The sequence below is a fragment of the Rattus norvegicus genome, chromosome 9 (assembly GCF_036323735.1).
Source record: "Rattus norvegicus strain BN/NHsdMcwi chromosome 9, GRCr8, whole genome shotgun sequence".
NCBI lineage: Eukaryota > Metazoa > Chordata > Mammalia > Rodentia > Muridae > Rattus > Rattus norvegicus.
Window position 1 is genome coordinate 94,281,653 of NC_086027.1, and position 25,300 is coordinate 94,306,952.

Below are 25,300 nucleotides of genomic sequence, written 5' to 3' on the forward strand. Positions count from 1 at the left end.
AGCCTTGGAGGGGAGCGCATCTGCGCTCTCCTTGGTTTTAGTAAAATGTTACAGAGGCTGTGGTGGTTGTCCCTCTTTTTCTGGGTGGCCTGTGCATTTGTTGAGGAATGGAGCCAGGCCTGGCTCCTCTCCCTGATGTGTGATCCTTGTTCTGGCCAGAGCTCAGCAGCTGTAGCCATCCACACCTCTGTGACAGGAGGATACCTGCAGTTGTCCACATGGCCACTCCTCTACTACAGGCTCAGAGATGTATGTCCTGTACCCCCGATCCCAAATTGATGGCAGTTCATACCTTTATACTTCAATCAGTTGGTAGAACCATGACCTTTCCCTAGCTCCAGATACAGACTTCCAGACTCTTTCCACAGATCCTGACAGGAACACTTGTGTGCCCACTCTCCACTCTGCCCTGCTGTCTGCTGTGGAGGAGACTCTTGGGAGTCACTCAGGGCTTGGTCCTCCCCTTCACCCAGGTGCACTGGTCACCAGGAGCTGGCCCTGGGTGCTCTCTGCAGTGGGAGTTGCTGTACATTGTCGAGACCATCCCTAGTTCTCTCCTGACTGAGAGCCCCAGTCTCCTCTCTCTGTCATGCTGGTCACTCAGCTTGCTGGGTGTGTCTGTTTATGTCTCTGTATCCTAGGAAGGATTCAGGTGTCTTAGAGGTCGCAGGTCACATTACACCTTTGCTTCGTGACTGTCCTTATTTCAGGGAATAGCTGTTCTCTTTCTGTACACACCCTCTTCTGGTTAGAGACACCCAGGGCTGTTCCCTCAGGTGCAGGCTGAGGCCTTGGATGTCCCACTGTGATCTGAGCCTCTCTTGAAGTTTTGTCGGGAGGGTCCCATAATCCTTGTTCAAGTGCACTTTAGCACAGCTGAGGCCTGGCAGAAATGAGCCTGGCCTTAAAGGGGTTTGTGGGCCCCTTTATCATTTAGGTTGCAGGCTGCTGAGGGGGTCAGGCCGACAACCTTTTTCCCATCCTACCTGGGCCAAGCACTTGTTCCCTCCACCCTTTTTTTTTTTTTGTGTTCACATTAAAAAAAAAGTTTGCAGACCAAACCTGGCCCAGAACAAACAAACTTTGATTTAGGAAGCATGCAGTCTAGTGAGATTCCTGGCACGCCGTTGTGCAAGGTCCTTGGTAGAGGGCCACTGTCCCTCCTGAGCTGCCTCTAGGAGAACTCTCTTCTATGTCACACCTGCGCTTGATGACCGTCTGACACCACAGGTCCTCAGGTTGTGATCCCAGCAGCTGTCCCAGGCCTAGGAGCTGGGGCCTCAGGCAGCATCTGAGGGAAGACTCAGCTTCCAGTGGCTGAAGAGCGTGAAAGGTGACATTTTCACCTTGACTTGTGTGCACCTTTGTCTCTGAGTCTAAGAATCCCAAGAGCTTTCGCTGACCTGATTCAGTAGTTGACACTTTGGTTCATGGCTTATTCTACTGCATCCTCCCTGTGGGCTGGGAAGATGCTTCATTCCCCATCAGCATTCTTTCAGGGCTTCCTCAGGTGAACCGGCTGACTGTCGGGGAGGTTGGGAAGACCCTGAAGCTGTAACCACCCTTTGTGTGTCTCAGCTGAGCCCTAGTTCTTTCTAAGACTTGCTCTTTCAGTGTTCAGAAACTATCTGAAAAACAAACAAACAAAAAAAAAAAACAAAAAAACCCCCAAACAAACAAACAAAAAAAGACTCTACTTTTGGCTTCAGTCGAGGGATTTGTTCTGGCTGTGATAGATAGTGGTCTCCTGTTTTCTCCCACTGGGCTGTTCCTGGCTGGCTGTTGGGCCCTGCATGCACTCCCTGCACCACAGTGCCCACAGTTGTGGAGCAGTGACTCAACTCAGGCAGCAGTAGCTGTGGTCATAACTGGCTTCAGAGCCTGCAGTGGACACCCTAGAGATCCAGTGTACATCGAGGGTTGCCCAACAGAAGTTGAGAACAGCTTCCTCGGTGTCTGTATGATTACCAACACTTCTGAGGCTGGGCAGTAGCTCTGCTGTAGAATGAGTGAAGTCTTGGGTTTAATCACACAAGCCAAGGGATATGGCTCATACCTACAGTCCAGCACTCAGGAGAACCAAAACCTCAAGGTTGTTCTCAGTTCAGTAGTGACTTTGAAACCAGCCAGGGCTACATGAGACCCCAGGTGTCAGAGAGGAGGCCAGATCTATCACACTGCAGCCTGTGCTCTCCACTCAAGCAGCCCCAGCAGAGGGAGGAGCTTGGCACAGATAGGCGGGGCAGAATGCTGACTTGTTCTGCCTTCACTGGGGTCCCTACCCACAGTGATGCTCTCACTGGACTCACTGGTGGGTATCGCCTGTGTCCCATGGGTGGAATGTCAAGTCTTGAGTCATCCCGTGAGTGTCAGAAGACATTTGACTGTTGGCTGTGTGTTGGATTGTTGTCTGGCCAGCGATAAGATAATTAACAAGCCAGTGTGGCTGTGGCTGTGGCTATGGCCGGGGCTCCGTTGGTAGAGTACCTACACGCTTAGCATGCTTGAAATCTTGGATTCAATCCCCAGAACCACGTAAAACCAGGTATGGTGGTGGATATCTCGAGCCCCAGTATTCTAGGAGGTGAGGCAGGAGTATCAAGTTGGAAGTCATACTTGTTTACTTGGCAAGTTGGAGTCCAGCCTGGGCTACATGAGGTTCATTTGCAAAAACAAAACAAAAACAACTCAGAAAAATCACACAAGTCCTAGTATAGAGTAGAGTTTCAACAGCCAACCGTCTCTCCAGACATCACCAAATGCTCTATGGAGGCAGACTCACTCCCAGGTTAGAGCTACCAGGGCAGCAGTTCTCAGTGTGTGCGTCACGTATCAGATACCCTGCAGATCAGATATTTATGGGTAATGACAGTAGTGAAATTGCAGATGTGTGAAGTGATAAATAATTTTATGGCTGGGGTTCAGGACACCCCATGACCAAGTTCTCAGCTCAGGGGAGATTTATTTGCCCCAGAGGGACAAAGGGCAGAGATAAGACAAAGACAGGAGATCTCTCTCCTAAGGGAGAAGGGAAGGGACCGAGGGAGTGATACTTGTCTCAGAAGGGGACAAAAGACTGCTTCTGGACAGTGAGAGGACAGAGATTACCCACAGTTTATAAAGTTACAAGGGGAAACTCTGTCAGGATGAGGTGTTTAATTTTAATTGGGCGTGAGTCAAAGGCAGGTTTTAATTGCTGGACTTCAATGCTTTGATAGATGGACCTTGGTAGTCAGCCTCAGGAGGAGGAAGCCTGAGATAGACTACTTCATTGGGGAGGAGTGAGTTTTATTGGGGGAACTAGGAATGAGTTGATACTCTTGATTTTTAAAGATTTGCATTGGGGTGTGTGTGTGTGTGTGTGTGTGTGTGTGTGTGTGTGTGTGTGTACAGTAACATTGTAGCAGCTCTGTGTCCTCACTTGACTCCAGTTGGTTTACTGCTGTTCCTTCCTGTGTCCTTAATGTGTGAGATGAGGTGTTAGGTGACTTCTTTAAATGGCATCTCAGACCTGTTTCCAAATGACTTGGTAGGTTAATAATAGGAATAAGTAATTTATTTAGTCAAAACACTGAAGGATTAAAACTGCTAAAAGTATATATAGCTGGTAGTAGCCTGCTGGCCTAGCACTTGCAGGATCCTGGGTTCAAATCCCAGCACTGTAAAAACTATGAAAACATATATAGTGATGAGGCATTTAGAAGTGAGATGTTGCTGAGTCGTGGTGGTGCACGCCTTTGATCCCAGATCTTGGGAGGCAGAAGCAAGTGGATCTCTGAGTTCAAGGCCTGGTCTACAGAATTAGTTCCAGGACAGCCAGGACCGCACAAAGATACCTTGTGTCTGGGTTAAAAACAAACAAACAAAAAAGAAATGGAGCTTGAATCTGGAATCCGAGGTCTGTAAACTTGGCAAGAGAAGCTGTCAGAACTGGGGTCACTGCAAGACCACTTCCCCAGTGCCTGTGTGGCTTTAGAGTAACTCTTGCAACAGACTCACGCTGATTGGGTATCTCTAGATGCCCAGCACTGGGACACAAGAATGACATATTTTCAAAAACTCCCAAAGGAGAGAGTCCCTCTGTGTCCCTCACTGGCAGGAATGGGTGACATTTAATAGGCGTGGCTCTGTTCTTCCCTCTACATAGCTTTTCTCTCCATGGGTCTGCTTTATTCTGCCCTGTTCCTTGCAAACCAAGAGCCCTAGGCAAACAGTCTGCCATTTTAGCTCCACTCGTTCTCTTTTCCCCTTGTCCTTGTAAGGCAGTTTCAAAGTCTCACCCATAAGTAAAATGTCCACATTTAACAGAAACACATTTATTAAGAAATAAACAAACAAAACCCATAAGCAAATAGAATCAGTAGGAATCCTCATACCGGTTCGGCCCATTCTCAAATGTCTAACGTCCCAACTGTCTTTTACATTTGATGCGTGTTGTTGGACACGTGCCTCCCGTTGCCTGTGTTTATTCCTCTGTGTTCCTCCTGTGTAATTCGGTAGTGCTCATAGTGACAAAAAATGAGGACGTGCACATGCATACCATTCGGGCCACATGAGGCAATGTGCCCATCCACAAAGGAGGGGATAAGCCAGCCTGCACACAGTAAGTGGGGAGGCGAAAGGAATTGTCTTTTTTTTTAAGCACCTGTGGAGTAGAGTGTTGGACTTGGCATAAAATGACATTACCTTGTACTTAAAGAAAAATATTTTACTAGGAAAAAAGAATGTAAAAACCCAAGCTGCTTTTGTTCTTCATGGTGTCTATGATTTGATGACTCCAAGTGTGACTGGGGAATCCCACTCATTTCCATTGAGTTTCACCTGAGTCTCAGCAGACCAAGGGGAGGTGACTGACATAGGCACAGTGGTGTATCCTTCCAAGAAGTGGCTTTAAAATCATACACGCCTTCGGAGGACACTGAACACTTTACAGATGGCTGCTTATGTGCTGTTGGAAGGGCCTTGGGCTGATGCTCTATTGTCAGTGTCTAACATGGTCTGTTTGTTCCTTTGCCCCCTCAGGCCTCAACCATGTTACGAGCATCCTTGGCACCTGAGTAAGTAATGGGTTTTTGGAGTTTTCATTAATTGTGTTCTAAAATTGTATTTACTTTTATTTTATGTGTATGGGTGTTTTGCTTGTCTGTCTGTCTGTCTGTCTGTATATAACCTCCATGCCTGGTGCCTGCAGAGGCCAAAAGAAGGTATTGGATCCCCTAGAACTGGTGTTACAGATGGTTGTTAGACACCGTGTGGGGCTGGGAACCAAACCCAGGTTTTCTGGGAGAGTGAACAATGGAGACATCTCTCCAGCTCCCAGTTACATCTGTATGTAAAACTGGAACTCAGGAGAGCTTGCTAAAATTCAGCTATATGCGGATATGAAAGCAAATACCAGTGATCATAAATTGTGCTGAACCAGAATTATCTTTTAATATGGATTCTTGTAATGTGGCATGAAAGAGCAAAAAAACCCAAAAAACAAAAAAAACAAAAACAAAAAAAAAACCTAAACAAACAAAAAACAAAGTTGTTGGCTTATTCCTGTGGTATTCTCTAGAAATTAATTCTTTCTTTAAAAAAAGATTTATTTATTTTATTTATGTGAGTATAGTCACTTTCTTCAGACACACCAGAAGAGGACATCAGATCCCATTACAGATGGTTGTGAGCCACCATGTGGTTGCTGGGAATTGAACTCAGGACCTTTGGAAGAGCAGTCAGTGCTCTTAACCACTGAGCCATCTCTCCAGCCCTAGTAATTAATTCTATCCATTATTCCATAGTCAGCAGCCATTTCAGGGTCTTAAGTCCTGTGTCTTCTGCTGGCTCAAGCTATGACCACATCCTCAGGATAGCTTTGCCTCTCCCCAGCCTGCCTGTTCCGATGACTTAGGCTGTCACCACAGAAGTGTGACGTGCATACCTCACTGGCTATGTGGCAGCAGTGAGGAAGTGGGAAGCTTGAAAGTGGTTAGTGCTTTAGCTTAAGCACTAGAGTAGGTTCTGGTTAACCTCTAAGCCAGCATATGGTGTGTGATGACTAAAACAGAGGTGGCCACAACCTGCCTGCCCACCTGCCTGAGTCTCCCTTGGTCTTGCCACTTAGAGGTACTACAGCTCAATTGTCATAAGCACAATGGATAACCTTGTTAGAAATCCCACCTCGGCTGCCAGCGATGGTGCTTGGACTCTTCCTCTGCCTCTGCCCCTCAGCTTCTTTATTGTGGCAGGAAGAGAGTGGCAGTAACTGGGCTACAGGCCTGACAGGAGGAAGATGGTGAGTCTGACCTGGGGACTGCACCGCTACACTGCTAGACAGTGGTTGTAAGCACTCTTTGGATGTTGGCTAGCAGTCTTAGTGATGTAAGGGCAGGGTCACCTATAGAAAACAAACAAGGAATGGGTTTGTGGAGGATGTTAAGAGAACATGGGAGGAGGCATGATCCAATTCCTTGATCAGTGGAAGAATACTGGGCCCGTTGGTAATACTCCTGTGGATACTCATACCTCCTCAAGGCAGTGTGCACAGTCACCGAGAGCCATTCTTTACCCTTCCCTCTGGAGGAAGCCCCAGTTGTGGAACAGCCAAACTGGGTTTTGCGATCGCAGTAGTTTTCTGGAGAACAAGGACTTGTTTACACTTTAAATTTTTTTTATTTTTTTGGTTCTTTTTTTTCGGAGCTGGGGACAGAACCCAGGGCCTTGCGCTTCCTAGGCAAGCACTCTACCACTGAGCTAAATCCCCAACCCCACACTTTAATTTTTTTTTTTTTTTTTTTGGTTCTTTTTTTCGGAGCTGGGGACCGAACCCAGGGCCTTGCGCTTGCTAGGCAAGCGCTCTGCCACTGAGCTAAATCCCCAACCCCTAAATTTTTTAAAATAGTACTTTTTTTTTATTGTATAGCCCAGGCTGGCCTAGAACTTACGATGTAGCCCAGGCTAGTATGGAACTTGCAGTGATCCTCCTGTCTCAGCCTCCAAATTAACCTTCATACCCAGCTTGTTATAATAATCTTGAGGTGTAAAAAACTATTTAAAAATTCTCTTTTGAAATGTATTTATTTTTGTGTATGTGTGTGTCCCAGCTTACATCACATGCATAGCTTGTAGAAGGCCGAAGAGGGTATTGTGTTCTGCGTTATGTGACAGTCAAAGAAAGAGAGGTACTCCAGAATGTAATTCAGGCTTAAGGCAGCAGGGAGGTCCAGCCTTGATGAACTGAGCCTTGATCAGCCGTGCAAAGATGTATTTATTGTTGCACAAAAGTTGTTTTTGGAGTGCATAAAACTAGTTCCTCAGGGATTGGGGATTTAGCTCAGTGGTAGAGCGCTTGCCTAGCAAGTGCAAGGCCCTGGGTTCGGTCCCCAGCTCCGAAAAAAAGAACCAAAAAAAAAAAAAAAAAAAAAACTAGTTCCTCATCCCAGAGCCCCTAATCTAATCTGTGTGTTTCCTGAAAGAACATCCGGCCCTCTGCAGCTCGAGTCCCTACAGTGTAGTGTTTGCCGAGGTCAAGCCATAGAGCCATCAGAAAAACAACGCTATAGGTAACAGAAAACAATCATTGTTTTCTACAAAGATTTCTTCAAGGCCAAAGTACTTCCAGAAAACAACCAGATACAGCAATTCTACTAGAATTCCTACTAAGGGTTCCCTGAAATTAGAGTCACAGATGGGTGTGAGCCACCATATTGGTATTAGGAATGGAACCTGTGTCCTCTGCAAGAGCAGCAGTGCCCTTAGCTGCTGAGCCAGGTCTCCATCCCCCGAGAAGACTTCCCCGTGTTAGCATTTTACATAAGCCCTGTGCAGTTAGCAATCTCAAGAAGTCACGTGGCTTTAGGGAGTTGGACTGATGTGCACAGCCTGTAATCAAGAGCCCAAGGTGGGAGGGTCAGCCTGGGCCACACAGTGAGAAACTAAAACAAACCTAGTATGTAATTTTTTTCTTATTATATAAGTAATTCATGCTTATTACAGAAAATTTGCATGTCATCCAAATCTAAGAAGAATTAAATTTAGCCTCATCAAATCCATCCTGCATTACAGGCAGAGCTGACGTGGTCGAGGCTGGGTGGGGGTCTGGACACTGGGATTCTGGGAGCCGAGCTGGGTGGCAGTTTCCTCAGTCTAAGCAGGTGTCTGGACGCGCACACAGGAGATGTCATGAGATGCCCTTTGCCTTTTTTTCTCTTTGAACTTGCGGTACTGAACAGGAAGTTGAAGGATGTCCCATTACTGCCCTCCCTGGATTATGAGAAGCTGAAGAAGGATTTGATTTGGGGGAGTGACCGCTTAAAAGCCTTCTTGTTGCAGGCTCTGCGCTGGGTAGGTACCTTCCCCTTGAAGTTAAAAACAAAAAACAGACAAAATGCCAGCACTGCTTTTCTTGGCTGGCAACCTGGTAACTTGGCTGGTGTCTCATAACCCCTGTTCCAAAGAATCCCTTTCTGCTACCTGCCATCACCAGGACCTGAGGTCAAAAGCCACTCCTCCAAGTATGGGAGCACATGCCTCTACTCCAGCTCACAGAGGGCAGAGGGAGCTAGAGTTGTATAAATTCAGGGCCAGCCTGCTCTACACAGCAGGAGCTGGGCCAGCCAGGGCTACATAGTAAGGCCTTGGCCCCATTGTGGCACATTCTATATTGTCATCAGTTACCGTTGCCTTCATGTGTGTCGGGGCCTGCATTGCAGTTAGAGTATGGGCAAGCCCAGCCAGTCACAACTCCAGAGAACCCTGGGAATAAATACTGGTCAATAGCCACACTGGGTAGGCCTCAGGACAAACACCTACAGGCCTCATCTGGGTTCCTGTTCCTCCTCAGTCTGCGTTGACCACTTGCAGCTTGGGTCAATTTTCAATCATTCCAGACCCCTCTACATTTTTAAGTTATTGAGGACCCTGAAAATTTTTGTTTGTATGAATTTTATCTTAACAGTATTAGAAAATTAAGACAGAAAACTTAAATATTTGTCATTCCCTGTAGAATAAATAAATGGCATGTTAGCATAAATAACAATAGTTGTTTCCCAGACAACAAAGTGAGTGAGAGGAACATCAGTGTTGTGCATCTTTGTGCCTGTCCTCAGGGTCTGCTCTGGGAGACTTACCAGTCTCTGATCAAGGATATGGCAGAATGGGGCTGGGGATTTAGCTCAGTGGTAGAGCGCTTACCTAGGAAGCGCAAGGCCCTGGGTTCGGTCCCCAGCTCTGAAAAAAAGAACCAAAAAAAAAAAAAAAAAAAAAGGATATGGCAGAACCCATCTTGTTAGTGTGAAAATACACGTGTTCCCTCTGATCCCATGAAAGAGTTTTGGGGATGCCAAGAGTTCTCTGAACCACACTTTGAGAATTATTCACCAAAGCCTGTCACCAAACAATCCTTTCTAACTCACCCCAGAGTAGTGTCAGGCTCTTTTGTGGATCCCCATAGTTCAGAAAACCCTGGGACCTTAAAGCAACATTACCACCCCTGAGTAGCTGTAGTCCTCATGGTACTTAGCAACTGGTGGTGCATCCTGGCCTGGCCTCACTGGGAACTGTGAGGAATACAGGGGGCTCAGGGGGAGAGCCCTGTGGTCTCTGGTTGTAGTGACCTGTTGACCAGGTGGGTGGGCAGTGGCCATCCAGGGCTGCGCGCCCCTGGTTTGCTTGTGTCTACTCATGTTACCACACTCACCCTGCTTGCCCGAGTTTGCTACCCAGCTGCGTCTCAGCCTGTACACTCCCTGGGCCTCTTGCTGAGAAAGGGCCTCCCTTAGGGAGATAACTGCACTTTCTCCAGATAGTCAGGAAAGATTACGATGCAGGTGTACGATGACTTGCTTTGCCTTTGTTTCTCTCCAGTTCCCCATCCAGCTTCATGGTGCCATAGTTAATTCCCCCATGTGACATTTTCAGCAGAGTCCTTTAGCAACCTACAGCAGTCTTCTGTTGTGATCCGGTCAGCTAGCAGTTTCTCCCTCCCACTAAAAGCCTCTCCTTCCTCCTCTGTGGTGTCTATTGGCTCTGGCCTGGCCTTTGCCCATGCTACAAACCAGGATGTGCCAAACACATCACATTGCCCTTAGGCAGAAGCAGATTCTGAACCTCTGGGTGTTTATTTTCCCTGAAAAGTGAGTGCATTTGCTCATGTCACAGCTCTCTCCTGTCCTAACACAGACTGCCACGTGCAGCATGGGCAAAGGCCAGGCCAGAGCCAGTAGACACAAAGACAGGAAGAGGAGAGGCCTTCTGAGGGAGGGAAGAGCTGCTAACTGACCAGCTCTCCACTAAAGAAAGGACTAGCAGGACTGTGCCAAAAATGCCACTTGGGGAATTACTGTGGGGCTACATACTTCCCACCAAAATTCTTCCCTTGTGGATATACATGAATTCCTAGAGCAACATAACAGATTGAATGCCCTCCCATACTCCAACCAGCAAGCCAGCCTCTCTCCCGTCTGCCTCCCGAACCCATTACCCATTGCTTATGAGTCTCTAGCAAAGGGTCATTAAGAGCTTTCTACAGGTAGCCTGAACCCCACTCTCTGAGCTAGACCACACCCTCAAACACACACGAGCACGTATGCACACACACACACACACACACTCACTCACACTCACTCACTATCTGCCCCGCTGGTTGACCGTCTGCTCAATTTTCAGGACCCAACTCTTCCTAGGTAGGAATTCGTGCTTTTGTTTTTCTTTGTAGCGCTTGACCACATCCCATCCCGGAGAGCAGAGGGAGACAGTCCTGCAAGCCTACATCAGCAATGACCTCTTGGATTGTCACAGCCACAACCAGGTGAGTAAGAGGTGCCAGGCCTTCCGTGGTAGGAGGGCTTAGCAGACGTGAGGCTTTGGTTTCTCTATCACTGTGTGTGCTGTGCTCGCCCGGCATTTCCTATCAGCTGCTTGAGTGTCTGTTCATCTCTTGACCTACTTCTACTTCAGTTCTGGAGAAGAGTCCCAAACAAGCCAGGTGGCCTGATGGCCTCTGCCCCTTTTCTGTTAGTTTCCCTTTCCTCCTCCCACTTGAATGATGGTCCATTTGGAGAGTTCATGGCTGCTGTTGCAATAGAGAGCTTTGTCAAATGCTACAATCTCTGTAGCCCCGGAAAGATTAATTCCTTCAAACCCACTATGTTATTTGGTGTCTTGGTGTTTTGGTTTGGTTTTGGTGTTGGTGTTAGGGTCTCACAGTGTCCAGGCTGACTTCAAATTACTGTGAAGGCTGGAGATGGCCTTGACCATCTGATCTTCCTGCATTTACAGCCGAATGCTGGGATTGGAGGTTTGTTGCCTGGACCTGGCTCACATGGGGTCTTGGGGATGGAAGTCGGGGCTTTGCAAATGCGCTACTAGACAAGACCCCTACCCACCGAGTTCACCCTCAGCCCTGCTTCCTTTCTAGTTATTTAGTTATTTAGCTATTTATTTATTTATTCATTCATTTATTTATTTTCTTGCTTCTTTTAAGAGGGGATGGTTTAGAGTTCTCTGAAATTATCAAAGAACTTGCAGGGTAGGATGACTCCTTGGTAACACTAATGCCGGGTTGTCATGACACCAAAGTGGCTTGGCCTGTTCAGAAGGGAAATTGCGCTGTCTGGCTAGTTATTCCTTCTTTAGTAGTTCTCAAATTTAGGGTGTAGCATTGCCAACTTGAAGATCTCATTAAGATTTTACAGCAGGCAGGGGTGGTTCCAGGCTTTAATCCCAGCACTCGAGAGGCAGAGGCAGGTGAATCTCTTAAGTCTGAGGCCAGCCTGGTCTACAGAGAGAGTTCCAGGACAGCCAGGGCTGCACAGAGAGATCCTGTCTTCAAAGCAAAACAAAATAAAAACAAAACTTGTGCTGGAGAGATGGCTCAGCTGTTACAGGTCAGGCTCATAACCAAAGACAGAAGAAGGAGAACTTTTCAGCACATTAGAAGTTTCTAGGCTGCAACCCCTTTCCTTTCTTAAAGAAATAGCGAATAAGCCAAGTGCACCATTAATCCCAGGCTGAAGGAGGCAAAAGTCCAAGCTAGCCAAGGCTATGTAGGTCATGTGTCAAAAGAAAAAAGGAAAAGAGAAAGTAAAATAGTCACCATCCCAACTTTAAAAGAAATTATAGGGGTTGGGGATTTAGCTCAGTGGTAGAGCACTTGCCTAGGAAGTGCAAGGCCCTGGGTTCGGTCCCCAGCTCCGAAAAAAAGAAAAAGAAAAAAATTATAATATAATTTTTAGAAAAATAGGAAAATGAAAATTACCATCTTAGCTGTTTTTGGAGGTGGGGTGGGATGTTTTTTGTTTTGAGATAGGATTCTACTTTGTAGCCCTGGAACTTAGTATATAGACCAGGCTAGCCTCAAACAGAGTGCCTGTCTCCAGAGTATACCAGCATGCCTAACCATCTAACCCATCTTTAAAAAAAGAGATTTGTTTATTTTGTGTGTATGTTTTACTTTGTGTGTATGAGTGTTTCACCTACACATATGTAAGTGCATTATGTACATGCCTGGGTACTGCCATCCAGCCAATCCAGGCAGCAGCAGTGTGGAGCAGCTGGTAGTGTCCACAGAGAAAAAGGATGCAGGCTTGGGCTCAGCTCACCCTTGTCACCCTCAGAGCTTGGGACCTCCTGTTCAGGAGCTGGGCCTGCCCATACTTGAAATGGGTCTCTCCACATAAATCAAGATATTCCCCATAGGCACTCCCAGAGGGCAGCCTGATCTAGAAGCACTACATTGAGACTCTTCTCCAGTGACAGTTGACAGTTAGAACTAATCTCCACATATTGTGAGATTGGTCTTGTCAACCTGACACAAGCTGAAGTTATCACAGAGAAAGGAGCCTCCCTTGAGAAAAGGTCTCCATGAGACCCAGCTGTAAGGCATTTTCTCAATTAGTGATAAAGAGGGGAGGGCACAGCTCATTGTGGGTGGTGCCATCCCTGGGCTGGTGGTCTTGGGTTCTGTAAGAAAGCAGGCTGAGCAAGCCAGGGGAAGCAAACTAGTAAGTAACATCCGTCCATGGCTTCTGCATCAGCTCCTGCTTCCTGACCTACATGAGTTCCAGTCCTGACTTCCTTTGGTGATGAACAGCAATGTGGAAGTGTAAGCTGAATAAACCCTTTCCTCCCCAACTTGCTTCGTGGTCATGTGCAGGAATAGAAACCCTGACTAAGACAAATTGGTACCAACACAGCGTGGTATCCCTGTGACAAGCTGACCATGTTTTTGGGAGGACTGTGGAAGGACTTGGAACTTTGAGCTAGAAGAGCCATTGAGATGTTAAGAGTTCTGTGGGATGTTCTGTAGGATCTTGGAAAATAATGTTGAAAACAGTGCAAAAGATGGAGGCCTGGCTTGTGAAATTTCAGAGGGAAGATTAAAGACTCTTTTCTGGGCTGTAGCTATTTTGATTCTGACTATTCTGTGGTTTTGGTTAGCTCGGGCTGACGAATCAGCTGTGATTAACGAGATACCAGAACTACTAAAGTGAGACCTTTGCATTACTGGGACTATTGATTCTGGTCAGCTGGAGCTAAGAAATTAGTGGTGATTCAGAAGAAACAAGCATCATTGAGGTGAAATCTTCTGGAAAGTGTTTTCTGAGAGCACAAAGGGGCTATGTTCCAGAGATAGCCAAGATTGTACCCCATATTGCAGCTGTACTTGGTAATGTGTAAGAGTCACCCAGGTGGTACAGGTTTTGAAGGAATGAAGGGGTCATGAAGAGCAGCTGAGGCTCAGCACTGAGAGAGGCCATGGAAGGCCATTGGTGAAGGTGTATCCTCAGTTGCAGTTGATGACCCAGGACTGAAGGAGTCATGCAAAGGAGTTGAGGCCTGGCACCATGAAGAGAGCCTATGAGAGGCTATTGGTGAAGCCAAGTTGCAGCGGAAGATAGCAATATTTTGGAGATGCCAGTACCATGAGATGACCAACAAGAACAGCAGCAGCAGCAGAGTACAGGCATCTGGAGCCTAGAAGACAAGGTGTGTGCTACAAAGGGCAGAGCTGGAGAAATGACCCAAGCCCTTGGAGGAGCCCATAAGATTGTGAGTGGATCCCAGACATTGGACAGTTAGAGTTTGATTTCACTTTTGGTTGTGACTGTGTCCCAATATTTTTCCCTCTTGAAGGAAGAAAATATTTTAGTGGAGCCCACAGTTAAGAGACTTTGAATTATAAGAGATTGGATATTTTAAAGGGATTGAAATTTTAATATGTAAGAATTTGTAAAGACCGTGGGACTCTTAGAGTTATTTAGATCTTGGGGATGAATAAGTAAGTAAGAGATTGAGGCTCAATAGTGATGTGCTTGTGTGAAAAGTTGACAAGGGGTTAATTGTACTGGCTGGCTTTGTGTGTCAACTTGACACAAGCTGAAGTTTTCAGAGAAAAAAGCCTCCCTTGAGGAAATGCCTCCATGAGACCCAGCTGTAAGGCATTTTCTCAATTAGTGATTAAGAAGGGAGGGCCCAGCCCCTTGTGGGAGGTGCTATCCTTGGGCTGGTGGTCCTGGGTTCTATAAGCTGAGCAAGCCAGGGGAAGCAAGCCAGTAAGTAACATCCCTCCATGGCCTCTGCATCAGCTCCTGCTTCCTGACCTGCTTGAGTTCCTGTCCTGACCTCCTTTGGTGATGAACAGCAATGTGGAAGTGTAAGCTGAATAAACCCTTTCCTCCCCAACTTGCTTCTTGGTCACGATGTTTGTGCAGGAATAGAAACCTAAGACACACACACACACACACACACCAACACACCAACAAAACCCAGGTTAAGAGTTAATGCATGTTAGAGGCCAAGAGAGAGCTGTTTGGAAGGTTGTCCCCTGGGCTGTGGAAATGTTGCTTCTGGACTTGGTTACCTCTTAACTACATGCTCACAGTGAATTCTCTCTGGCTATACCCTGGTGACCTGTAAGTTCTCTGTACTGTTATGCTACAGAGGAAATTTGCCTAAATAAAGATGATACAAAGACAGTTGGCATCTTGAGGGTGGCACATAGCCCTTTTATTCAACCTGGTTCAGTCGGAGTCCTCTGTGTCAGGTATGGGCTACCGTTCAGGCGCCTCACTTCTCCAAACTGCTGTTAACTCTTCCTGGCTCATCTCTCCTGAACTGGTGTTCTCTCTCCAGCCTCCTCCTCTCTGAACACAGTGCTTCTGAATACACACTACTGCTAAGTTACATTATGGCTACTGTTTTTTTGTTTGTTTGTTTGTTTTTAGATTTTATTGTTTTTATTTGTGTGTGTGTCTGCCAGTATGTATATGCACCATGTGTATGCTGTCTGAGGAGGTTAGAAGAGGGCATTGGATCCCCTGGAATTGAAGTTGTTCATGGTTGATAGCTGGCATATGCGTGCTAGGAACTCAACTCTGGTTCTCTGCAAGAGCAGCAAGTGCTCTCAGCTGCTGGGCTGTCCCTCCAGCCTTGCAGCCATTGGTTTTCGAGAGGGTTTTGCTATAGCCTAGGCTGACCTCAAAGTGGAGATTGTCCACTCTTGCCTCCCAGGTGCTGGGCTGACGAGCCTGCGCTTTCACTCTGACTTCCTCTCTGTGTTTTCCAACAACTTCCTGCTGGTGTGGACCTGGTGTGCCCAAGGCTGAGACACTCTGCTACCCTCTTAGGATAATACTCCCTCCCTGCCCCTGTGCTGGGAGGTCACAGGGGTAGCACAATGCCCTGTAGTCGCTTTGTTTCTGTCTTTTGTCTGTCTGTACTGTCCCCGGCTTTGTCCATCGATCTCCACCTTTTGAGGAATGAGTGGTAGAACTCTGGGGCTTTGTCCTTGCCCAGTATTGTCATGTGATTGATCTCAGGGCCTGTGTCCTATTTCTGGAACTGTGCTATTAACATTTCTTACGGTATTTAGTCAGTTCTTCAGGATTTGTGCCTTTTTAAAAAGTCCATTTGGGGCTGGGGATTTAGCTCAGTGGTAGAGCGCTTGCCTAGCAAGCGCAAGGCCCTGGGTTTGGTCCCCAGCTCCGAAAAAAAGAAAAGGAAAATAAAAAAAAAATAAAAAGTCCATTTACTATAGTCCTGTCATGTTTGAAGGGGGCTGAATTAAATGTGTTTCTCTCATCTGGAAAGCCAGCAACTGTAGCAGCCAGAGGCACCCTGCTGTTCTGGTTGCGGGTGTACTGTGTGGCCAACCAGGCAGAGGGGCATCTTTCCCTTCCCCACCTCCTAACCTGTTTCTCTCTCTCTCTCTCTCTCTCTCTCTCTCTCTCTCTCTCTCTCTCTCTCTCTCTCTCTCTCTCATCGGTTGTTCCCTGCAGAGGAGTGTGTTGCAACTCCTGCACTCCAAGAGCGAGGCTGTGCGGCAGTACATGGCCAGGCTCGTCAACGCCCTGGCATCCCTGGCTGAAGGTGAGATGTCTTTTCCTAAGCAGAGCAACCCTGGCAAAGCCACCCGGCATCCCTGTAAAATGAGTGTTTTCCAGGACTGCTTAAAGTAGCCCATGTCTCCCCATTTTATTTCTAACATATCTTGAGAAAATTAATTCTTATGCCTAAGTTTCAGAGCAAATTTTCTTGCCTTTGGAGTTTATTTTATATAAGATTTTATAACTTGTATTTAAATTGTTTTTAACTGCATGATAGGTAATACTATTTTTTATAATTCCTAGTTGCCAATATAAGCTTGGTGAAATAAGTAAAGCTTATTCTAGGATTCGAAATATATAAAAATAAATAATAAAACATTGTCCCTGTGGAACACCAAGCACAGCCTATCTCAGTTCTGCTCAGCTCTAAGCAGTAGGCGTCTTTATTTACCAATCAGAAACAACTCGGGGGCAAGGTCACACAGCATCACTCACATCTAGGCCAGACTCTCCTCTCTGGTCTTGGGGGCCTGCACTTTGCATTATAACACATAGCAAAAGACCAGACCTCAATACAGGGCCCTTACGAAGTGACACAGCTCAGCTAGTAAAAGCTCTTGCTTATGCCTGGTGACGTGATCCCTAGGACCCACTAGCATGTCAGATGTGGATCCCAGCATCCTAGGGTGAGCTGGGAGGCTGAGACAGAATTGTTTGTGGGACAGCACTGTACCGGAACAAGAGAGAGCCTGCTTCAGAATATGGTGGAAGGAAAAAACTGACATCTGAAAATTGCCCTCCATGTATATCCCACACCCACACTCCCCAATTCACAGATGTATCCATTTCACACATTCCCAGCATAGTTTCCTTAGATTCTTATTTGTTTGAAAACTCAATTGTATGCCACCACACCCAGCCCCATTTGAGGTATTTTTAATGTGAATAAAAAGAGTTTTCAGGTTGTGAATGCATGATACTCAACAAGTTTATTTAATTCATTACTCTGTTCATTTGGCAAACAATTATTACAAGCTAGCATATGCACTGAGATCTATTCATCTAATAATCCTGTTTAAAATTACTATCTGTCAATGCAGAAACCTGCAAAAGGTTAGTAGTGCCTTTATACTTATTAAGGTGTCCCAGGTAGGGCCTCCATCAGGCCCTGAGCATGTCTAGAAGGAACAGCAGAGGGTGGCAGAAGCATTTATTCGCTACCTCTCTGTGAAGGCCAGGGGCTCACACACAGCTCCTCTTTTCTCCTTGGAGGTCCTTCAGGGTTAGATGTCGCACACCGTGACAGTGGCTTATGTTCAGCTCACAGGAAGAAAGACTTTCTATTGGTTATTCCATCAATCTATCACTGATTGAGTAAGCTGTTCCGAGACAGGATCCCCCTGTGTGTGTACTAACCTGGTCACAAACCTGCAATCCTTCTGCCTTGGCTCTCTAAGTACTGAAATTTCAGGCATGTACCACCACACGTGACTCAGAAAAAACCACACTTTAATGGTTTCCTCTAGAACTTTCTAGTGTACCCTGTGTAGAGCTTTACTAGAGAGTGGCCTTGGCACACATCTTCTTAGTCCTTTCATCTTTCCTATGTTCATCTCTGGCACATTGTTAGGTCGCCTCTACCTGGCCCAGAACACAAAGGTGCTACGGATGCTGGAGGGAAGGCTGAAGGAGGAAGACAAGGATGTCATCACGCGTGAGAATGTCCTCGGGGCCTTGCAGAAGTTCAGCCTCAGGTGAGGGCCATCCCATTGGTCAGGCTCTGACTTTGAGCTCAGGCTGGTGTGTGTGCGTGCGTGTGTGTTGTTGTTGTTGGTTTTGTTGATGTTGTTGTTGAACCACCACTCACTTATTACTCAATTCTCATGACGTCATGGGATGCACATGGCATCTTTCTGCTAACACTTAGGAGTCAGATGACTTTCCAGACTATAGTGGAAACTTCTCTCTGATCTAAGCTCTGCTGTTCAAGGCTGTGGGGGATAGAGGAAGACAGTACAGTGAATGTACCGTTGCCTTCTTCTAGCTAGTATTGGGCCATTAGTGCCAGCCAGGTGCTTGGCTTAGGGGTAACCCCATAGTGAAGCTGCTTCCCATTATATGTCATGTGACCAGTAGTTCTGTGGGAGTCTTGGCCCAGACCAGGCATGACTTGGAACTTAAATGTCACATGCCTTTTTAAAAAAAGTATTTCTTTTTAAATATGTTATGTGTATAAGTATTTTGCCTGATTGTATGTATATGTATATGTGTCCTCAGAGGCACCTGTAACTGGAGTTACAGATGACTGTGAGCTATCATGTAGTAGCTGGGAACTGAACCCAGGTCCTCTGGAAGAGCATCAGGCGCTCTTAACCACTGAACCATCTCTTCAACTCCTCTCGTTCATTTTGTACCAGATCTAGTGTGGTCTTAGAATAGCTTAGGTGTTCTAATGAGAGGCAGAGGCAGGTAGAGCTGTATGAGTTTGAGGCCAGCACGGTCTACATAATGAGTCCCAGCCAGCTAAGGCTGCGGAGTGGAACATTATTTCCAAAATAAATAATTTTATTTTTTGCATAAGCCAGTTCTGCCTGTGTGCATGTTTGTGCAACATGTATGTGACTGGTGCTACACATATTGGAGGGCATCTGATTCCCTAAAACGGGTTACATATGGATCTGAACCATGATGTTGGTCCTGAGACTGAACATAGATCTTCTGCAAAATCAACAAGTGCTTTATGGCTGAGCCATCCCTCCAGCCCCCAAAGTCCCCATCACACATGGACAAGCATGGTTTTCACAAGTTTGAAGAGTTCTGCAGCCATCACAACCTAACTGTAAGGCATATTTCACATTTACTTACTTATATGTGTATACTGTGATGGTCAGAGGATGATTTGAGGGGTCTGTTCTCTCCTCCATCATGTGGGGTGCAGGGATGACTCAGGTCATCAGGCTTGGCTGCAGGTTCCCTTACCCATCAAGCTGTCTCACCAGTCCTTAAAGCGTTTCTATTACCACAGAAAGAAGTCTCCCACTAACTGTTGTCATTCTCATTCCACTCCCTGCCCTAGACAGTCACCAATATCCCTTCTGTAGCTCTACCTGTCTTGTGCATGTCCAGTTCATGGAATCATATAAGATGTAATCACTCAAGTCTTCCACCCCAAATTGATTGTTTCAAAGTAGTATTTCTGTGAGAAGTTGCCTAGGTCAAGCAAACCAAAGCTGTTGACAACATTTACATATTTGAAGTAGCAGTCTGCTAATTTTAGACATTGACAAAGAGTTTTTCAAAGTGGGAGGCCCTCTTACTGCTCAATTTTTCATTAAACTATTGTGTCCTTAAAAGGTAAAGGATTTTTATTGTCCCCGTTGAATGGGCTTCACAATGGCTGTTCCCCAGAGTCTGTTTTTCTTAGCTCCATTTGACCCCTATTTGCACCGTGGGCCGCTCGGCCATGAGAAGACTCTTGCCAGCTAGTTCATCTAATAAGGTTGTTCCTCTTAGGCGGCCTCTGCAGACGGCGATGATTCGAGATGGCCTCATCTTCTGGCTGATTGACCTACTGAAAGAGCCCGACTGCCTGTCCGACTACACACTGGAGTACTCTGTGGCTTTGCTCATGAATCTCTGTCTCCGAAGTGCAGGTTCACAGCCCCCAGTAATCCACCCACACCCATACCCACATCCACACTCCCTGGTGTGGAGCACAGATAGGCAGAGACCTGCCCACGTGTCTACATCCCCACTGAGTCCAGTAGAGCTTGCTTTCTGTCTCCCTCCAGGACAATTTAGGACAGGGCTGAGTAAAGCATTTCTAGCTAGCTATGAAGCTAGGAGTCCCTTGAAGCCAGCACACTGGGTTAACCATGGAAAGCTTTGTATGTATGCAGTGCCCTTCTGGAGGGGAAAGGAACTCCGTTCCCATCTTGTCTCATCTTGGTTGCACTTTTCAAACAAAGCAAGTGTTATGATCCCTGCCACTGAAGACAGAGGTGTCCTCCCAGCAGCCTCTGGGATTAAGTTGGTGGCAGAAGCGGTGACATTAAATCATGCTGCCTGCTCATTATTCTCCATCTCCTGGAGATGGAAGTTCACATGGCACCACAAACTGCTGCCCACCCATTGGGATGTAGCTCCGTGGATGCCTGCCTAGCATGCACAATCCCCAGCACCACACAAACTAGGCATGATGGTGCCTGCTTCAAACCCCAGCACTCAGAGGGCAGAGGCAGGTGGATCAGGAATTTAAAGTCCTCCTTGGCTGTACAAGTTGGAGGCTAGTTGGGCTGCCTGAGACCTTGCCTCAAAAACAAGAGCAAATGCAACCCCCTCCCCCACAAGCAAACCAAAATACTTACCTACTCAATGGAGATGGGAGTTTTAGCTTCTGAATACACACATCAGCCCTCTCAGACACTCTGTCACCTGCCTAGGAGATGTCTTAGATGATGCTTTCCAGCTGGGCTGCCTCCATCCCCTAGGGTCTGTGAGAAAGGAGGGCAAGAAGCCGGATGGTGCAGTTGCTCGACAGCAGTTCCCACCTCAGGGTCCTGTTGTGAGCCGAGCATGTGCTGCTGCTCAGCCCTCTGCTCTAGGAATAGTCTGTGTGGAAGCCCCAGCTGTCAGCATGCTTGTCAGATCCCAGCCACCTTTCCCTGTCATCAGCTTGCTTGCAGTGTGGTGATGTCTTTGGTGATAAGAATGTCCACCTAGCCCATCATACTCTGACTGTCCTCAGGACCACTACCAGCTTCTGAGTTCTTAGTTTATGTGGGCTTACTTAACTTTGCAACTCTCTTTGGAGCAGATGCTAATACTCTATTTTAGTCTGTTTGAGACTGGGTCTTTCTCTGTAGCCCTGGCTGTCCTGGAGCTCCCTATGTATACCAGGCTGGTCTCCAGTTCAGAGATCCCCCTGGATTATAAACATGTACCACCAAACCCACCACATAATAATCCATTTTAAAAAGGAGAGAACCGAGGCCTCAGTGACATAAGGGACCAGCTCAAGGTCACATGGCTGGTGCTCACCTTCTGACATTCATTTTACATCGCCTTGCTTCCCACAGGAAAGAACATGTGTGCTAAGGTGGCAGGACTCATGCTGAAAGTTCTTTCGGATCTCCTTGGCCATGAAAACCATGAGGTACTCAGGCTTCTGGCCCCTGTGGTGGAGTGGGGACTATAGTGATGACCTGGGTGCTTGTGACCTCTTACACAAGGGGCTGTTGGGCTGTTGCTGCAGTAGACCTATATTCCTTCCTGGTTTTGAGAGTGTGTGTGTGTGTGTGTGTGTGTGTGTGTGTGTGTGTGTGTGTGTGTGTGTCCATGAAGGCCTGGTTTTCATGTTGGGTTCCTTGATTGTTTTCTACTTTATTAACTAAGGCAAGAACCATGAGAGCACAGAACCCAGAGCTTTCCTGTTCAGCTAGTCTGGCAGCCCTGATGACCCCTAGTCTCTGCCTCCCAAGTGCTTCTTTATAGGCACCACCATACCTTCCCAGCTTTTATGGGTTTGCTCTGAACTCAGGACACTCTGCCTGCATAGCAAGCATCCTATCCATTCTGAGCTGTCTCCCAAACCCTCCTCTGGCCATTTTGTAAGTGATTACATCTTGTATAGCTTCTAACATCTCATGCCTTATTTTCTAGTGCTCTGCTCCCACTGAACCAGCCAGGTCCTTGTCCTACCATACTTTCTGATATCATGTATCCTGGCTGCATTCTTACCCCTGTGCCCTCTACTGTTCGTGCCTTCAAAGTAGCTCTGGTGGTTTGTTTGTGCAAACTTAATTTGCATAAGAGATATTGCAACCTAGGGCTCATTGTTGACAACCTTCCCTGGCATCTAGGGACTTTTCTGTTGCTTCATAGGTCTCCTATTCTCAGCTTCACTACTGCAGTACTCCCTGGTTTGCACTGTGCCCTGGTACATATCTTATTTCTCGTGGGCAGTGCTTTGATGGCTTTCAGATCCACTACAACAGTTGTCCTCTGTGACCGCTCCATAGGTGTCCCATGGAGCCCTAGACTAAGCTTCCATGCGATTTGTGGCCCTCAGGGCTACCAGCTCAGGTTGCCTTCCAGAATGACTCAATTGCCACCACAGCTGGTGTTATTGTCTAGCTATTTTAAAGTAGGACAACAAATTCACAAAAACGAATAGGTACAAATGATTCATCTCTCACTTCTTTTTTACAAATGTCTTTGCAGAAAATAGTAGCCCAGCCTGGCCAGAACCCTCTATGTAGCTGGCCTCAGTCTTTTGATTCTCCTACCTCAGCCTTCAGAGTGCTGGGGTGATAGCATCCCTTTGCACCTGCAGCTGAAGCCTCAGCCACAGGTAGATATGTCTTGACAGATCCAGCACAGGGCATCTCTCAGCAGGCAGGCTTGGCAGGGTTCTTGGGTCAAGAGGAGCCCCAGGTCGCCATGCATCTATTCCCATTCCAAGCAGGCAGCTCTGGTCTAGTTCATTTCACACACAGCTGCATCTCCTGACTGACACTGGCAGCTTCAGCAGGTGACATTAGATGCCCATGACAGTTCCCGGAGAGCCTTTCCTGCTTCCCACTACAACAGCCGAGTTTTTCACTACTTCAGTCCTGGCTTGATTGCTCTCTGGGACTGTCTTCCTTGTATTCAACTCAGGCAGTGAGTGCTACAGGAACCACATTCTTCCCTTGACTTAATGAAATGCAAAGGAGTCAGTTCACATCATCAGTGTTGCTAATGCACTTGCTTAAAAGCAATAGAGTCCTTGTCTAGTATGTGTAAAGCCCTGCCTTTGATCCCCAATGCTCCATAAACCAGGTGTGGTGTCTGAAACCTAGGACCTGGAAGGTAGAGGCAGAAGAGTCAGAAGTTCAAGGTCACCATCAGCTCTTCTTGGGACAAGCTGAAGCAACATGTCTCGGAAGAAAGGAAGGGAGGAAGGGAGGGAAGAATACAAATACATACGTGTATTTTAGAAGCTGGAAGAGTGTTAGCTGCAGCAGACAAAGGTCATGCCTATGTACCCTGTGTTAGGTAGCCCTGGTCTTGAAAGATGAGACCCAGAGCCATCAGAAGCAAGGTCCACATAATCGTCTGCACGCTAATATCAAATGGAACAGGCTCGAAGGCTCAACCTTACCGCAATTGGATCACAGGGCAAGCTTTAGAAGTGGGTCTGGATTAGAGACAATGTTTCCTTGGCTCTGTCACTGGCGTCCAAGGACAGTAGCAGCCGACGTGGGAAAACAAGGGCTCTTGGCAATAGCGCTGGGCAAGCAAACCCTGGGAGCAAAGAGCAGACACCATGGTGATTCCTGAGTTTCTGCTCTGAGTGACCAGGATGCCAGAAATCACGAGTTAGGCGGTGACACCCAGCAGGAAGAAGGTCCAGGGGGGACTGGTGGATTTAGGTTTGACTTCAGTTGCAGCGTCCCAAACGAATGGAGGCGTCTCCCATGAAATGTGTGTTCTGGGTTCTGAAGGACGGGATACCAGCCCTCCCTGAGCCAGACTGTTCTTAAGTCTCACTTCTGATAATTGAGTTGTACAGTATTGGAAAACTTGCAAATGATTTCTCCTTTTTCCTCCCCTCAAAGATCCAGCCATATGTGAATGGAGCCCTGTACAGCATCCTGTCTATCCCGTCCATTCGTGAGGAGGCCAGAGCCATGGTAAGAGGGTGTCCTGAACTGGGCATAGTGGCGCACAAATGTAATCTCAGTACTTGGGAGGAGGATTGCTGCAAATGTGAGACCATTCTGAACTACATAGTGAGTTTGAGTCCAGCCTGGCTCATGTGAGATCTTCTTGTGAGATCCTGTCTCTCAGAAAGGAAGAACAAAAAAGCCCTGAGTAATTCACAGGGATCTCCCAGGACTGTGAATGAGTCCGTACCATGAGGAGAGAGCTGCCTCCACTTGCTCCAGGGCAGACTCCCCAGAACTGTACACACAAGATACACTAGTGGTTTCTCTCAAGGAAGAATCTGTTGCTTTCCTCAGAATCTCATGAGGAAATGGTAAAAATCATAAATGGTAAAAAGCCACAGTGTTGGGGAAATTCTAGCAGGCTTAGTTTTGTAATGTTGGAGGTGTTTCTTGGCAGCTTCTAAAAGTGCCTTGCACCACAATTACTGGTAAGAAGAGTTTTACTTGCTTTATTTACCTTTCTGCTTATGTTTGAAGTACAGCCACCACGGCTGAGTGATTACCGCCTGATTTTGAGAGGACAGTTGTTTCCAAAGCTAGCCAGCAAAACCACCAAAGCTTTGACCTTTTTTTCTGATGCCACGTGAAACCAGAGTAACTGTGTACATATTAAATTCTGTGGTGAAGGGATTAAATGTGTTTCCATACTCAGAACACGGGAGACCACAGGAACATTCCGCCTACTGGTTTTTGTTTTTGTTTTTTTTTTAAAGAGAATTACTAAATCTTTAGTTGTTTATCTAAAATCACGTCAACAGTTAAACAAGACATGATTCATTTAAGAACCATCTGTATAAACACACCCAACAATGGAACTAAATTGCCTTCCACATTAAAACTAACTAGTATTGAGCGGTGGCAGGATGCCTCAGTGGGTAAAGGCACCTGCCACCAAGTGTGACAACCTGAGTTCTGTTCCAGGACCAGAATGCTTAAAAAGAGCTAATTCCTGAGAGCTGGCTTCTGGCTTCCACATACACACTGTGGGTGCATGCACCCAGTAGGTGTACCTAGTGGTACTCACTGCTCTGTCTGGTACTGGGACAGGTGCTTCCTCCTACTTAACCTGCTCAGAGGCCCCTGAAGGATTGACTGTAGTTGTGTCTGTTTCCTTACCGGTGACTTGGGAGTAGACATCTCTACCTAGAGTCACACTGTCAGGGGTGCACCCATCCTGTGTTTGCTTCCAGAGCTTTCCACACCTGTGCTGCAGTGTCTCACACCAGAAATTAAAACCTCTCCCCCTTCTCTTCCCTCTTCCCATCTGTCTCTCCTGTT

General features: G+C 46.8%; 1 protein-coding gene across 21 annotated transcripts in view; it reads left to right on the forward strand.

The window, feature by feature from the left end:
- Positions 1-25,300, forward strand: part of Armc9 (armadillo repeat containing 9) — a 126,098-nt gene that overhangs the window by 31,161 nt on the left and 69,637 nt on the right. For all 21 annotated transcript variants that reach the window (XM_039083408.2, XM_039083409.2, XM_039083412.2 and 18 more), the window contains 8 exons: positions 5,023-5,057; positions 8,217-8,328; positions 10,700-10,792; positions 16,263-16,353; positions 17,941-18,064; positions 19,824-19,963; positions 21,389-21,465; positions 23,912-23,986. In XM_039083408.2, coding sequence (XP_038939336.1) covers positions 5,023-5,057; positions 8,217-8,328; positions 10,700-10,792; positions 16,263-16,353; positions 17,941-18,064; positions 19,824-19,963; positions 21,389-21,465; positions 23,912-23,986 — 747 coding nt within the window. The remainder of the gene's footprint in view (positions 1-5,022; positions 5,058-8,216; positions 8,329-10,699; positions 10,793-16,262; positions 16,354-17,940; positions 18,065-19,823; positions 19,964-21,388; positions 21,466-23,911; positions 23,987-25,300) is intronic.